The sequence below is a fragment of the Hyla sarda genome, unplaced genomic scaffold (genome assembly GCF_029499605.1).
Source record: "Hyla sarda isolate aHylSar1 unplaced genomic scaffold, aHylSar1.hap1 scaffold_88, whole genome shotgun sequence".
Lineage (NCBI taxonomy): Eukaryota > Metazoa > Chordata > Amphibia > Anura > Hylidae > Hyla > Hyla sarda.
Window position 1 is genome coordinate 37,278 of NW_026610908.1, and position 15,574 is coordinate 52,851.

The 15,574-nt window shown below is 45.9% G+C and overlaps 3 protein-coding genes across 3 annotated transcripts; 1 reads left to right on the forward strand and 2 right to left on the reverse strand.

Moving 5' to 3' along the window:
• Nucleotides 1–6,405: 6,405 nt before the first annotated feature.
• LOC130348319 (histone H2B 1.1) lies at nucleotides 6,406–7,280 on the reverse strand. The gene has a single exon (XM_056554724.1). The coding sequence runs from the start codon at nucleotides 7,264–7,266 to the stop codon at nucleotides 6,886–6,888; it is 381 nt and encodes a 126-aa protein (XP_056410699.1). The 5' UTR covers nucleotides 7,267–7,280; the 3' UTR covers nucleotides 6,406–6,885.
• Nucleotides 7,281–7,606: 326 nt separating this feature from the next.
• Nucleotides 7,607–8,073, forward strand: LOC130348316 (histone H2A type 1). Its single transcript, XM_056554721.1, has one exon. The coding sequence runs from the start codon at nucleotides 7,607–7,609 to the stop codon at nucleotides 7,997–7,999; it is 393 nt and encodes a 130-aa protein (XP_056410696.1). The 3' UTR covers nucleotides 8,000–8,073.
• A 3,393-nt stretch (nucleotides 8,074–11,466) lies between these two features.
• LOC130348312 (histone H1B-like) lies at nucleotides 11,467–12,168 on the reverse strand. Its single transcript, XM_056554718.1, has one exon. It carries the CDS (start codon nucleotides 12,144–12,146, stop codon nucleotides 11,487–11,489), a length of 660 nt encoding a protein of 219 aa, XP_056410693.1. The 5' UTR covers nucleotides 12,147–12,168; the 3' UTR covers nucleotides 11,467–11,486.
• Nucleotides 12,169–15,574: the final 3,406 nt, after the last annotated feature.

The following is a 15,574-nucleotide window of genomic DNA, read 5'->3' on the forward strand; positions in this document are numbered from 1 at the left end:
TTCCTATGGGGAAAGGGGGGTAACCCTGCCTATAACTATGGGGAAAGGGGAGGAAGGAGGGGTATTTCTGCCTATACCTATGGGGAAAAGGGGAGGGTAACTCTGCCTATACCTATGGGGAAGAGGGGGGTAATTCTGCCTATACCAATGGGGAAGAGGGGTGATAACTCTGCCTATACCTATGGGGAAAGGGGGGGGGGGGTAATGCTGCCTGTACCTATGGGGAAAGGGGGTGGGGGGACTCTGCTGCATATACCTAAGAAGAAATGTGGGTGAACTCTGTTTCAATAATTATTGGGGAGAGGTTTTAACTCTGCTGCCTATACTGATGGGGAAGGGGGGGTTAAGTCTGCTGTCTATACCTACAGGGAAAGGGGGGGGGGTAACTCTGCTATCTATACCTACAGGGAAAGGGGGGTTAACTCTGCTGCCTATACCTACAGGTAAAGGGGGAAGCGGGGGGAGTACCTAACTTTATACCTGGATGCCTGACTACTTACCTACATACCAGGCTATCTAACTACCTACATAACCAGCTACCTAACTATGTACATTCCTGGCCTACATGGCTGCCTAACTACCATGCTAGCCCCCTACCTACCTGGCTTGTCACCTAACTATAAATCTGGCTTCCTGATCTACCTACCTAGTTTCCTATTTACCCAGCTACCTACCTGTCCTTTTACTTTGAAGGACACCAAGGAGGGCATTATTACAGTTTGTGGGCCTATAGATGGAAAGATTGTGTAGAGGAGGGCACTGAAACAATGCCCTCCTCTACACAGAGTCTGAGTCTGACATGTTTGTCCTGCAGATGTTAAGAAATTCCCATGGCGGTCTTATCCAGACCGAGAAGATGTTGCAGAACTACAACCCCCAGCATGCCTAGAAAGTCTCAGCATACTGGGGGTTGTAGTTTTGCAACATCTGGAAGGGCACAGTTTGGAGATCACTAAACAGTGGTGTCCAAACTGTAGCACTCCAGATGTCAATTCAAAGCATGCCAAGACTGTCCAGGCATGCTGGGAGTTGTACTTTGGCAACATCTGGCCCTTCAGTTGTTGCCGAACTACAGCTCCCAGCATGCCTGGGCAGTCTTGGCATGCTTTGAAGTTTTGCAACATCTGGAGGACTACAGTTTGGAGACCACTACACAGTTGTCTCTAAACTGTTCTCCTTCAGTTGTGGCATAACTATAACTCCCAACATGTCCTTCAGCTGTCTGGGCATGCTGGGAGTTGTGGTATTGCAACAACTGGAGACACACTAGTTGGGAAACATTGTATTTTTCCTAACTCAGTATTTCCCAACCTGTGTGCCTCCTTCTGTTGCAAAACTATAACTCCCAGCATGCACTGACAGACCATGCATGCTGGAAGTTGTAGTTTTGCCACAGCTGGAGGCACACGGGTTGGGAAACACTGAGTTAGGAAACATACAGTGGTGTGGAAACACTGCGGTATTCTGTTACTCAACTCAGTGTTTCCCAGTCCCAACCAGTGTGCCTCCAGCTGTTGCATATCTACAACTCCCAGCATGCACGGTCTGTCAGTGCATGCTGGGAGTTGTAGTCCCCCACCAACCCCCTCCCCAACATTAATGTACAGGGTACATTCACACGGGCGGGGGTTTACAGCATGTTTCCCGCTAAAAGTTTGAGAGAAACACACTGTAAACCTCCGCTCGTGTGAATGTACCCTAAAAACACTACACTTCACTAACCCAAAATAAAGAGTAAAACATTACATATACACTACACCCTTACACTGTGCCCCCCCAAAAAAAAAATATATATAAAAAAAACGTCTTGTACGTCAGATTTTAGAAAACGGAGCCTACAGCTGTTGCAAAATAAAAACTCCCAGCATTGCCCGACAGCCATTGACTGTCCAGGAATGTTGGGAGCTTTGCAACAGCTGGAGACAACCTGTTTGGGGAAAACTGACATACAGTATTTTTAGTAGAGGAAACAAGTGTAATGCTTGCATCCAGGTCCACCTCTATGAAAATCCCTAATTTAGGCCTCAAATGCACATGGCGCTCTCTCACTTCGGAGCCCTGACGAATTTCAAGGCAACAGTTTAGGGCCACATATGGGGTATTTCTGTACTCAGGAGAAATTGCGCTACAAATTTTTGGTGGCTTTTTCTCATTTTACCCCTTATGAAAATGTAAAGTTGGGGTCTACACCAGCATGTTAATGTAATTTTTTTTTGTATAACTCTTTATTTAAAGAATATTGTATTTTAATACAGAAGAAAAATACGACATATGTACAGTGAGCATGAGCACTTTACAATATATAAAGTGAAATTTGCAACCTTATATATAAAGGAGAAACACTGTAGAGATGAAGTAGGAGGAGAGAAAGGGAAAGAAAGTAAAATGAAAAGAGAAATAATGATGAAATAAAAAATTTAAATAAAAAATAAAAGAAAGACTATAAAATAAAGAGAGAATCTCGCATGGCCATGGCGCATCAGTGGTTATTCAGAGAATCATCATAATCCTCCCAAAGCCTTCATATCTTCTGAAAGAAGTGTAATTATTATTATTTTTTTTTCTACACCAACATGCTGGTGTTGCCATATACTTTTCATTTATATAAGAGGTAAAGGGAAAAAAAGACCCCCAAAATTTGTAACACACTTTCTTCCAAGTACGGAAATACCCCATATGTGGGCATAAAATGCTTTGCGGGCGCACAACAAGGCTCAGGAGTGAGGGCGCACTATGTGCATTTGAGGCCTAAACTGGTGATTTGCACAGGGGTGGCTGCTGATTACAGTGATTCTGAAATAAACGCAAACAAATAAACACCCACATGTGACCCCATTTCGGAAACTTCCCCACTCATGGAACGTAACAAGGGGTTTGGTGAGCATTTACACCCCACAGGTGTCTGACAGATTTTTGGAACAGTGGTCCGTGAAAATGAAGAATGTAATTTTTCATTTGGACAGCCCACTGTTACAAAGATCTGTCAAACGCCAGTGGGGTGTAAATGCTCACTGTACCCCTTTTTTATGTTCCTTGAGGGGTTAAGTTTCCCAAATGGTGTGTCATGTGGGGTGTTTTTCGCTGTTCAGGCACCATGGGGTCTTCCTAAATAGGACATGCCCCCCAAAAACCATTTCAGCAAAATTTGCTTTCCATAAGCCCAATGCTGCTCCTTCCCTTCTGAGCCCTCTAGTGCACCCGCAGATCACTTTACATCCACATATAATATATTTCCTTACTCGAGAGTAGTGGAGTTTCAAATTTTGGAGGACATTTTCACCTATTACCCCTTGTGAAAATAAAAAAATTGGGGTAATATCAGCATTTTAGGGAAAAAAAAAATATTTTTTCATTTTCACGTCCAACTTTATTGAAAATTCGTCAAACACCTGTGGGGTGTTAAGGCTCACTGTACCCCTTGTTACGTTCCTTGAGGGTTGTAGTTTCCAAAATAGTATGCCATGTGGGGTGTTTTTTTTTTTTTTTTTTTGCTGTTCTGTCAACATGGGGGCTTCCTAAATGCAACATGCCCCCCAAAAACTATTACAGCAAAATTGCGCTACAAATTTTTGGTGGCTTTTTCTTCTTTTACCCCTTATGAAAATGTAAAGTTAGGGTCTACACCAGCATGTTAGTGTAATTGTTTTTTTTTTTTTTTTACACCAACATGCTGGTGTTGCCCCATACATTTCATTTTCATAAGAGGTAAATGGAAAAAAGACCCCCAAAATTTGTAACACACTTTCTCCCAAGTACGGAACTACCCCATATGTGGGCGTAAAATGCTCTGCGGGCGCACAACAAGGCTCAGGAGTGAGAGCGCACTATGTGCATTTGAAGCCTAAACTGGTGATTTGCACAGGGGTGGCTGCTGGTTACAGCGGTTCTGAAATAAATGCAAACAAAAACAACCACATGTGACCCTATTTCGGAAACTTCCCCACTCATGGAACTTAACAAGGGGTTTTAGTGAGCATTTACACCCCACAGGTGTCTGACAGATTTTTGGAACAGTGGTCCGTGAAAATGAAGAATGTAATTTTTCATTTGGACAACCCACTGTTACAAAGATCTGTCAAACGCCAGTGTGGTGTAAATGCTCACTGTACCCCTTTTTTATGTTCCTTGAGGGGTGTAGTTTCCAAAATAGTATGCCATGTGGGGTGTTTTTTGCTGCTCTGGCACCATGGGGTTTTCCTAAATGTGACATGCCCCCTAAAAACCATTTCAGCAAAATTTGCTCTTTAATATCCCATTGTCGTTCCTTCTCTTCTGAGCCCTCTAGTTCACCCACAGAGCACTTTACATCCACATATGAGGTATTTTCTTGCTCGAGAAAAATTGGGTTACAAATTTTGGGGGATTTTTTCTCCTTTTACCCCCTTGTAAAAAATAAAAATAAAAAAATAAATATGGGTCTACAAGAATATGTTAGTGTAAAAAATGCAGACTTTGATTTTTCTCCTCCACTTTGCTGCTATTCTTGTGAAACACCTTGTTAAAGTAGAATATGTCACGTAAAACCAATCTCGGAATCAGAATGAAAGGTAAAAGCATCTCAGAGTTATTAATGCTTAAAGTGACAGTGGTTTGAATTGCAAAAAATGCTCTGGTCCTTAGAGTCAAAATGGGCTCGGTCCCCAAGGGGTTGAGGGGGTGTAATTGGGGGGAAGGAGGGGGTGTAATTAGAGGGGGGGTGCCAAACAAATGGTCCGCCCTGGGTTCCAAATGCTCTAGGTATGCCCCTGCAATCAGTGTTGCTTCCTGAGTGGACAGTGGGATTTCACAGAAGTGTCATTGATTTGGAGTTACATTGTGTTATTTGAGTGTTCCCTTTATGTTTTTGAGCTGTGTAGTTCTTTGCTTTTGGGATGAAATGAACATAAGAGAACTGATGAAGCAGATTGCCTCACACTATTGTGCCTAACACATGAGATTCCACTTATATCCCTCCAAGTAAACAGGTACCAGCCCATTAATCTAACAGATTTGAAAAACTGGAAGCGCCTGGAAATGTTTTAGATCTAAAAGTTATAACACAAATATCATCCGGTCTGGATGAAGCCTCAGAAGCATTTACTGCATTCACAATGAGGACTGAATCCATCAGCCTCATCTCCTGTCCTCTGGGGACCTCTAGTGGTGGTTTGTAGTATAGTTTCCATCTGTCTTCACGTAAACTCACTGCCAATCTTCATATCCTATTAACCCCTGCAGTGACCTTTCAGGTGTTTTGTCTTTGATCAGTTCACTTTGTTGTTACATCGGTAATTATTCTATTTAGAAACATTATAATTGAGGCTTTGAAGCGCTAATATTAATCATCTGAACAGAATAGAAAAAATATATAGTTTCCCACCAAGGATTAAACCGAGATCTCTCTAGTGTTGCTCGCGAATATTCGCAATACGAATTTTATTCGCGAATATCGCATATTCACTGATATAGCGCTATATATTCGTAATTACGAATATTCGTTTTTTTTTGGTTTTTGTTTCACAGTACACATCACAGTGATCATCCCTCTCTGCTTCCAGCTTGTGTGGTGTAAATAAGGCTCTAATACTACTGTGTGAGACTGGTATGCGAATTTTCGCATATGCAAATTTGCGCATATACGAATTTTGTATGTGCTAATTTTCGCATATGTTATTTTTGCATATGCGAAAATAAAACGAGAATATTACGACTATACGAATATTCGCGAATATATGACGAATATTCGTCCATATATTCGCGAATTCCAATATGGCCTATGCCGCTCAACACTAGATCTCTCCTGTATCGACGGGATCCCGGTCGGCGGCTGTAACCATCAGTCTGTGCACACGGTTGGTTCCCTGTGTTATTTCATACATTTTATCCTACAGCCCAGTACACACTACTGATCTCCGCACAGCAGCTTTATCCCCTGTACATCTGATCAGAGGAGCCGCATCATCTATTTACTGGATGTTTTATTGATTTTCATTTCTGCCTTTTACCATCCAGTGATCCAGTTGTATTTTACCCCTTTTATTTGTTTTCTATTTTTATTACATTGTACATTTATTGTTTATATGGATATATAAGAAAGTTACTGTCAGTTCTAGTCCCAGGAAGATCTCATCCCCCATAGACCCCTGATCACACCCAGCAGATTATTACCGCAATAACAATCAGGGGCCGGAGGTCTAGGAGAGAATTTCCCGGACGATCTCTGCAAATCTATAAACGATCAGGTATAATCTCCGTCCATCTTCCTCTCTTCTCACTTTATTGTTTCACATTTTATATGGATGAAGAGTAAAATATCGGGAGAAGCGATCAGCAAGATCGGGAAATCACTGTCCACGAGGAGCCGATAGATACATGGGGGGGATGAGATCTTCCTGGGACTAGAGATGGCGCAGACCCTCCCTGTAATGTGTCTGATCGATTGTTTCCTGCCCAGTCTGTTCGCGATCAGATCTGATGGTGGGAATATGTATAAAGGACTGAACTGATAAGAGATCTGATCGTTTCCGGGAGACACAAGGACCTGAATCTCACGATTTGTATAGATGTCCCGGCATCTAAACGGAACCGCAGAAAAGCTACGGGAATCCCGGCGATACCGATCACCACTGTGATACTTATATGTCCGGTCAGTGCAGGAGACACAATTACTTATTCTGCCGTTACCATATGACGTATATATACGGTACTGATGTAACCTGCAGTCAGATTATATATCACAGACCGCGATCCCGGAGCAGCACAATATATACAGTATAAAGCGGCTGCACCGGTATAAACTCGGTCACAAATAAAGATAATTGTAGCAGATAGAAGCCCCAGCTCTATTATAGACAATGTGGCGGCTCTTAGAAGAGCCTTTGGGGTGACAGCAGGAGGCGGAGCAGGTTACTTGGCGCTGGTGTACTTGGTGACTGCCTTGGTGCCCTCGGACACGGCGTGCTTGGCCAGCTCTCCAGGCAGCAGCAGGCGCACGGCGGTCTGGATCTCCCGGGAGGTGATGGTGGAGCGCTTGTTGTAGTGAGCCAGGCGGGAGGCTTCCCCTGCGATGCGCTCGAAGATATCATTGACAAAGGAGTTCATGATGCCCATGGCCTTGGAGGATATGCCGGTGTCAGGGTGGACCTGCTTGAGCACCTTGTACACGTAGATGGCATAGCTTTCCTTCCTGGTCTTCCTCCGCTTCTTACCATCCTTCTTCTGAGTCTTGGTCACGGCTTTCTTGGAGCCTTTCTTGGGCGCTGGTGCAGACTTGGCGGGATCAGGCATTATGATCAATCACAATAATCCTTCCCTAGAACAGAGAGAATAATGATGCCTCCTCCTCCCACCGCAGCCGTATTTATAGGCAGCCCATGCAAATGAGAAATGCTGTCTGCTCGCTGTTCTACTGGAGGAGCAAATCATGTGACCTGTGGGAGCGTCATAAGCCCCACCCAGTGCAGTTTATTGGTGTCTCGTTAATTCTCGTCACCATTGGCCGGATTCAAATCTACCCAATCACAGGAGCCGGAGGGCGGAGCAGAAACCTATAAAAAGCAGCAGAAAGGAAATTACGGTTACATCACAGAAAGGCTTCTTTTGAGCGTTTTAGGTTTTACTTATCATTATGTCTGGACGTGGCAAACAAGGAGGGAAGGTTCGGGCTAAGGCAAAGACCCGCTCATCCCGGGCAGGACTCCAGTTCCCCGTCGGTCGTGTACACAGGCTTCTCCGCAAAGGGAACTACGCCGAGAGGGTGGGCGCCGGTGCTCCGGTCTACCTTGCCGCTGTGCTGGAGTATTTAACTGCTGAGATCCTGGAATTGGCCGGTAACGCCGCCCGGGACAACAAGAAGACCCGCATCATCCCCCGTCACCTGCAGCTGGCCGTGCGCAATGACGAGGAGCTGAACAAGCTGCTGGGTGGGGTGACCATCGCCCAGGGAGGCGTCCTGCCCAATATCCAGGCCGTGCTGCTGCCCAAGAAGACCGAGAGCAGCAAAGCGGCCAAGAGCAAGTGATCACCGCTTATCCCAGATCATCCCGAACACCAAAGGCTCTTCTTAGAGCCACCACATTGTCTCCTACAGAGCTGGCGCCGCTGATCTCGGGTGTGATAGGGATCTGGGCTGTTATAGGGACTAAACAGAACATCCTGCACATTTTATCTAATATAGGACACCGTGCGGGTTGTGCAGAATGTAGTTGGTATGTGAGGGGGTAATTCTCTTTTGTAACTACTACGCTTTAAGATTGTTCTCACGATGTAGTTTACGGATCCTCTACAATAGACAGGACCGCAGTGTAGAGATGGCGCCCCCTATACTGTAGCCTCCTGTGTAATGGAAGCTCCTGAACACATCGGATCTCCAGCCGCAATACACAGCGAGGCTTCCATCCAGCCGATCAGGGGTCATCGCTTCTCCATCGCTGGTTACATAAAGATCCCGGCACTCGCTGTATACAGTGCCCGGGAATAATCGCCCCAGAGATCAGCCAATAAGCGCTCAGTATCCGGCTATAAAACTTATTTTCCCGCTCATTCTACAACTATCGCTGTAGAATGAGAATAATGAATAAATAAAAATATAAATGACACAAATATAATTAAGAATAAAATGAGGGAAGTTGTAGTAAACTAAATATTCTCAGCTGGGTCGCTCGGAGTACAATAACATTGATCATGAAACATAATAGTCATCTCAGAGCCCTTTAGCTACTAGAATTATTGGTTAAAATAGATAGTAATCACATAAACATTAAATACTTAACCCATTATTGCACTAATAAAACAGACAGCTCAGAATTTCCTTCACTTCACCGATCTGTTATAAAAAGTAACAATCCCGCTAGATTTTGTTGTGATTTAACGAATGAGACACTAGGAAAAACTTTGTTACTAAGAAAATGTCTCAATATTAATTCCAATAAAGAAACATGAAACACCATTTGAATAGTTTTGGTTGGACACGATGTATGATATCGCACTGTGTGTATGCTACCAATTAAAATGTGAGTCCTATGCGCAATATTCGTAAATTATAGTCCTGAACTAATAGTAAAAGGCCGGTGTACACTCACCGCTCACCCTATCTCGGCTCAGCTTGTGAATAAATCGGCCGCGCATGGAAGCCTGAAGGGGAGAGATCGGTGGGGTCTATTTTAACCAATAATATTAGTAACCACAGGGTCCTGAGATTACTTTTATGATAAATGGTGTGTGTGTACGTATATTATATATATAATTTTTTTATTTCTTTTTTCTCTCTCCCCTGTAACTTTCCTCACACTGACACGCGTTATATCCAGATCGGGAAGGATTTCATCAATGACGGGCCCAGGAATCTCCCCCCCCCCACTAAGACTTCATCAGGTCTAAATACACGGTGATCGCTGACAAGTAAAATGGATTGTAAAACAACCGCACGGTTAGTGTTCACACTGGGCGATCTCTTGCAGCAGAGTGACATAATATCGGAATTTATTACATTAAATAACAAAATGACAATGTATAAAATACAGGATAGCTTTCCCCGCCGCATTCTCAGCAGTGTCAGGCTGCAGGGTGTGATCGGTATCAGGTCTGGAATAGGACAGGGACGACCCCGAATTCACCCACCATTGTGATGTCAGCCCCGGACATAGTGTCCCCTCTCCTACCGCATCAGCCTCACTAGAATCCCCCTGATCGGCCCCAACAGTTTCCCATCCGCCGCCTTTTTCTTCCTATTTACAGAAACCAGAGGAATGTAGTCACGTGTACAGGGAAGAGGACGAGACAAAGGGAGAAACGATCAGAAGAGCGGGAATTTCAAGTTAACTGCGTTGATCAGCCAATGAGCGAACATTCGTGTCTATAACTCCACCTAGAGTTAACCCTTTAGTGTCCGCTCGTTTCCCCTCTATGCACCAATTACGATCCCAAGTGTCGGGAGACTGAAGCCAGCAGCACCGATCACACACAGGCGCATTACACTGCGGGGGACACGATCTACATCACTATAGTAACTGAACATAACTCAGCACTGAGGGTTAACTGCAGAGGACAATCCCGGGATCCTGCTTATGAGGACAGGCGGAGTATAGGAGCAGAACAATGGAGAGGATCAGGAATCAGCTCGTTCTATAGATAATTTGGTGGCTCTGAAAAGAGCCTTTGTGTTGTATGCGGGTCCCGATTAGATCTAAGCTCTCTCCCCACGGATCCTGCGGGCCAGCTGGATGTCTTTGGGCATGATGGTGACCCTCTTGGCGTGGATGGCGCACAGATTGGTGTCCTCAAAGAGTCCCACCAGGTAAGCCTCGCTGGCCTCCTGCAGGGCCATGACCGCCGAGCTCTGGAAGCGAAGATCGGTCTTGAAGTCCTGGGCGATCTCTCTTACCAGGCGCTGGAAGGGGAGCTTCCGGATCAGCAGCTCGGTGGACTTCTGGTAGCGGCGGATCTCACGGAGAGCCACTGTACCTGGACGGTAGCGGTGAGGCTTCTTCACCCCACCAGTGGCGGGAGCGCTCTTCCTGGCGGCCTTAGTAGCCAGCTGCTTGCGGGGAGCTTTCCCTCCGGTGGATTTACGAGCGGTCTGCTTGGTCCTGGCCATGATTCTCTGTACACGTACACAGCGGAGAAGTGATGAGAAGAGAGGAAAGAGCGGAACATTTATACTCCTGGTCTCATCCCCATTGGCTCATGTAAACCCCACCCCTGCATCCCATTGGCTGATTCTTACAACCAATGAGCCCGCCAAAATACATGTGACGTCAACAATTGATCTTTGTTAGAAAGAGGCAGGACCCATCCTCGCCCTATTCTGCCCTTCCCTGCGGATTGTCGTAACTCCCGATAATAGCGCCCTCCCCCGTGTCCCCTCAGACATGATGCGGTACCGCATTTCGGGTGTTCACACTGATTGCCTGCCGCTCCCCTATATTCAGACTCTATTCGGGACTGCATGACTTTATATAGTAATAAAACTAAGCAGCAAACTAACCCTCAGGATGGGGGAAATAATATGTGCACAACCTATTACCCAAAGGGTTACATTTATCCCCCAATGTCTGGCAAATCAATAATTTCCATAATCCCGTTTATCCTTAGGGCGTCTATCACAGCAGTGTAAATCCTTATAGTTTATACATAGGATCTACAATGTGTTACAATAGTGACACCTGGTGGAGAGATTTATAATCTTTGTGTTGCCGATTTGTAACAATATTTATACTTCCCCCAAGCGCTGACCCTACAAGTGTTACAGCGGCAGAAAGATACAATGGTTGGTTACAGATCAGACTCAGCTGAGTGTTCATAAGGGGATCTAGAATTAGTAAAGGCAGATGTATTGGGATTGATAAAATATAATAAAGTGATGATAATATAGAAGGGATTTATATCACTGTATTATATCCTTTATGTATCCCGGGGGTGACACGGGCATTGATCGTACAGCTCTGTCTGGAGGAGGTGGTGGCTCTGAAAAGAGCCTTTGTGGGATAAGTACAGGACGAGTCTCCCGATTATTTCTTAGCCGCGCTCTTCTTGGCTTTAGTCACCTTCTTAGCCGGGCTCTTGGCAGCTTTGGGTTTGGCCGCCTTCTTAGCCGGGCTCTTGGCCACCTTCTTAGGAGCAGCCTTCGGCTTCTTGGGGCTCTTGGCCGCTGCAGGCTTCTTGGCTTTCTTCGGGCTCTTGGCCGCTGCAGGCTTCTTGGCTTTCTTCGGGCTCTTGGCCGCGCTCGGAGCCTTCTTTGGCTTCCTAGGGGATTTGGTCGCTTTCTTAGCTGCTGCAGGTCTCTTGGCCGCAGCCGCCGGCTTCTTCTTGGCCGCCTTGTCCTTAGTCTCCTGCTGGTTCTTGTTGATCTTGAAGGATCCGGAGGCGCCGCTGCCTTTCACCTGGAGCAGGGTTCCCTTGGTCACCAGCCCCTTGATGGCCAGCTTCAGGCGGCTGTTGTTCTTGTCTACATCGTATCCTCCGGCAGCCAGAGCCTTCTTCAGGGCGGCCAGAGACACCCCACTGCGCTCCTTAGAGGCGGACACGGCTTTAACGAGCAGCTCGGACACGCTGGGACCGGAGGGTTTGTGACTTTTCTTGGCGGCCCCTGCGGCTGATTTCTTCGGCTGCTTCTTGGATTTTGCGGCCGGTTCGGCGGGAGGAGCAGCGGCTGGTGCGGTTTCTGCCATCTTAGAAATCAAAACTACAGAAATATCGTGAACGATAAATGCTGAGACCGGAGCTGCTGGCGCCTCTTATATGTGCAGCGGCTGCGCAATGATTGGCTGCTGAGATGTCACCGTCCGGAGCTGCTATTGGCTGACACAGAGAACAGGCCCCGCCCCATCCCGTCTGGACCCGGCCAAAGTTCCGCTACAACCTTGTGCTTCCCTGCCCGGGATAAAAGATCTTTACCGGCTAGAACCGGACAGGAGAGATCCCCTTCTCCGTGTCTTCCTCCTCCCCAACATTCCCCCTAGCAGTTTATACCCGTCACTGGCGGAGGTGCCGGGGAGGAGCCGGGAGGAGGCCCCGGGATCTCCGCCACAGTCTTCCCGATCTGCACATCACTGTGTATCCGGGAATATAAATCTGCTGCTGGGGATCGTTCCTTCTATTCCCGGCACCGGTCACCATCACACGGATCTTTAATACAACATCTACCGTCCAGGAAGCTGATTGTACGATGCGGAGACGGCCTGGAGCTGCTGAGAGCCCCGGAGGGTAACACAGGCGGCGCCTCCGCTCACTGCCGGCTCCCTGTCCTGATATATAGATATAATACGGACAACGTGTCCATTTACTGACCCGGAGATGATGGGGGGAGTTGTCTACAAGTAGATGTGATGACTGTTCTCTCCTTCATCTTCCTTACAGCTTCCCGACCCATAACACCCGCAGATGTCTCCTCATGTCTGCAGAGAGCACTTGGCCCGGGTGCGGGGGGGAGGAGGAGGATTTGGACCTAGAGCTGGGGCTCCTACCCCTGGGGATATTCTCTCACATCCCGGCTGTGCAGGAGGTCAGGGGGAAGGGGATACAGATTCTCCATGATGGGGAATTATGTGATCTCCCTGTTGTTATTCTTTGTAATCTCCAACGTGTTTTGAAGCCACCGGGCAGGAGCTGTCACAGCTGATCCGGCTTCGGGGAGTGTTCGGGCCGGGAACTGAGGAAGGAGATGCCGCAGTTATAAGATCTGATCCGGTCCCCGACTGAAGCTCTGGAAGTAGAAGTGGTCGGGTCGGAGGATCGTGTCCGGGCTGCTCAGCGGTGAGAAAGGAGACAGTGATAGCGGGAACCGGCAAGGACAGAGCGGAGGGAGCGGAGAGCAGTGACGGGGGTCAGAGGGGCTGAAGATGGAAGGAGAAGTGAAGAGAACAAAGAAGTCAGAATCCTGATCCAGATACAAGAGACTCCGTATTCTCTGTAGGATCCTTCCACCTCACAGAATGTCTTCTATCCCCAGATCCCTCGTCTGTTAAGTGATGACCCCGAGGATCCTATTGTGATTTCTCTCACAGATTATCTCCATTACAGGACCTGCTTGTATATTACCAGGATGACATCGGGGATTCTTATATTGGTTGTATATATGGTCCTGATAACAGAGAACATTATACCTGGGAGAGAAAGCCCTATCCCGGCCGCTGCACTGATACTTCCATGTCATATTTGTATTCCACACAACAATTGTATGAAGCCAGTCCGCCTGCTGAATCCCAGCTCCTGTGCTCGGGAAAGGTGGAGAGCCGCACAGCAAGCATCAGACTGCCGACATCCAAGAGGAACTCCAGCCCGGGCGGACAATAAAACTCTTCTTTATTATCTTCTAATTAATAATGTAATAAAATATTATGTTTACCTTATACAATGCACGGAATTATAATGCATCATATTAATATAAATGGTTTATATAGATAACAATGTGAATTCATACAGATGTAACAGGTAAGTCCACAAACTAGACTCCACCCTACAGGTTCGGAACGGGATATAACACGGTATAACTCTCTATAACCATAAATCCTCCTGTCTCTGATAGAATGATGTCATTTATACTTCCATTGTAAATGTGCAGAGAGAACGATGACGTCACGGCCCATGTACATTAGGGACATGTCACCTACTGTGTTACAGAATGTCCATGTCATGTATTATATAGATGACACCAGACCACAGCCCATCCACAACGGGGCAACATTATAAAGTAATAAATTCTTTGTTTTGTGCAGTCTCTCCAGGACCAACACATCTTATTCACTCTTTATGATGGACTCCTGTCTGTTAGTTTCCACGTTGATACATTAGTTATTTATTCATTTGTTTATTCTTATTAATACATTGTTGTTACATTGTATACTTTTGTAACTCCCCTTTCTGCTCTCAACGAGACTTCTCAGGAGAATTAGGGGTTAATGAGCAGAGACTGTAATAGAGTAATGGGCAGTATAGAGCTTTACCTCCAAGACGTGTATGACGTCACTATAATGTTATATCGTCTATACATAATAATAGATAGGAATCTTCAATTCTGTAATAGATCCCAGAGATCATCACTGAATAGACGAGGGATCTGCGGATACAATTCAGTCTGTGAAGGATCCTACAGAAAGTCCGGATCGTCTTGTATCTGGATCAGGATTATTACTTTCCTTCTCAGAATCTTCTCCTTTGTTCTCTTCCCTTATTCTTCATCTTCAGCCCCTCTGACCCCCTCACTGCTCTCCGCTCCCTCCGCTGTCCTCGCCGGTTCCCGCTATCCCTGTCTCCTTTCTCCCGCTCTCTTCTCACCGCTGAGCAGCCCGGAGATCACCCGCCGACCCCACCATTTCCACATCCAGAGCTTCAGTCGGATCATATCTTATACCTGCGGCATCTTCCTCCTCTCTTACCGACCTAACACTCCCCGGAGCCCGTGTATTTTCCTCCAGACAGCAGAGATCCTGAAGAGAAGGAAGCGCCATCATAGTCTGGTGTATTTGGGGAATCCTGTTGGGGTTTACTGGGGCAGAACAGGACAGGAGCGCAGATATACTGAGGGATTAGAGCCCAGGATGTAAGGGGAGGAGGCCGAGGGTTTACAGAAGTCCTGGGGCGCATTGCCAATCATGCATATCATCAGGAGACACTTTGACCTCTTAATTTTACCCCAAAACCTTTGAACCGATTATTAAAATTTAGCTTTTAAATACTCATTACATACACTGTAGTATAACCTGCGTTTTATATAAAACAAATTAGAGTGGGTGAGAAATGTGTATGTGTGTGTGTGTGTGTGTGTGTGTGTGTGTGTGTGTATGTGTGTATATATATATATATATATATATATATATATATATATATATATATATATATATATATATATATACACATACACATACACACACACACATACACATTACAATGCATATGCCTTTGTCCTAGATCCTCAAGAAGAGACACAAGCTCCCGGCTTGACTATATTCTCCATATTAGAGAGCCTGGTATTGTGGTGTTCATATAACATCTAGTTGTATCTATTTGCGCCTCTGTAACAATTTTAGTGTCAGTTCTTGAGGAAATGTAAAGACTTGTTACAATCTGGCAACATGCAAAGGTTAGAATACAAAGCTCT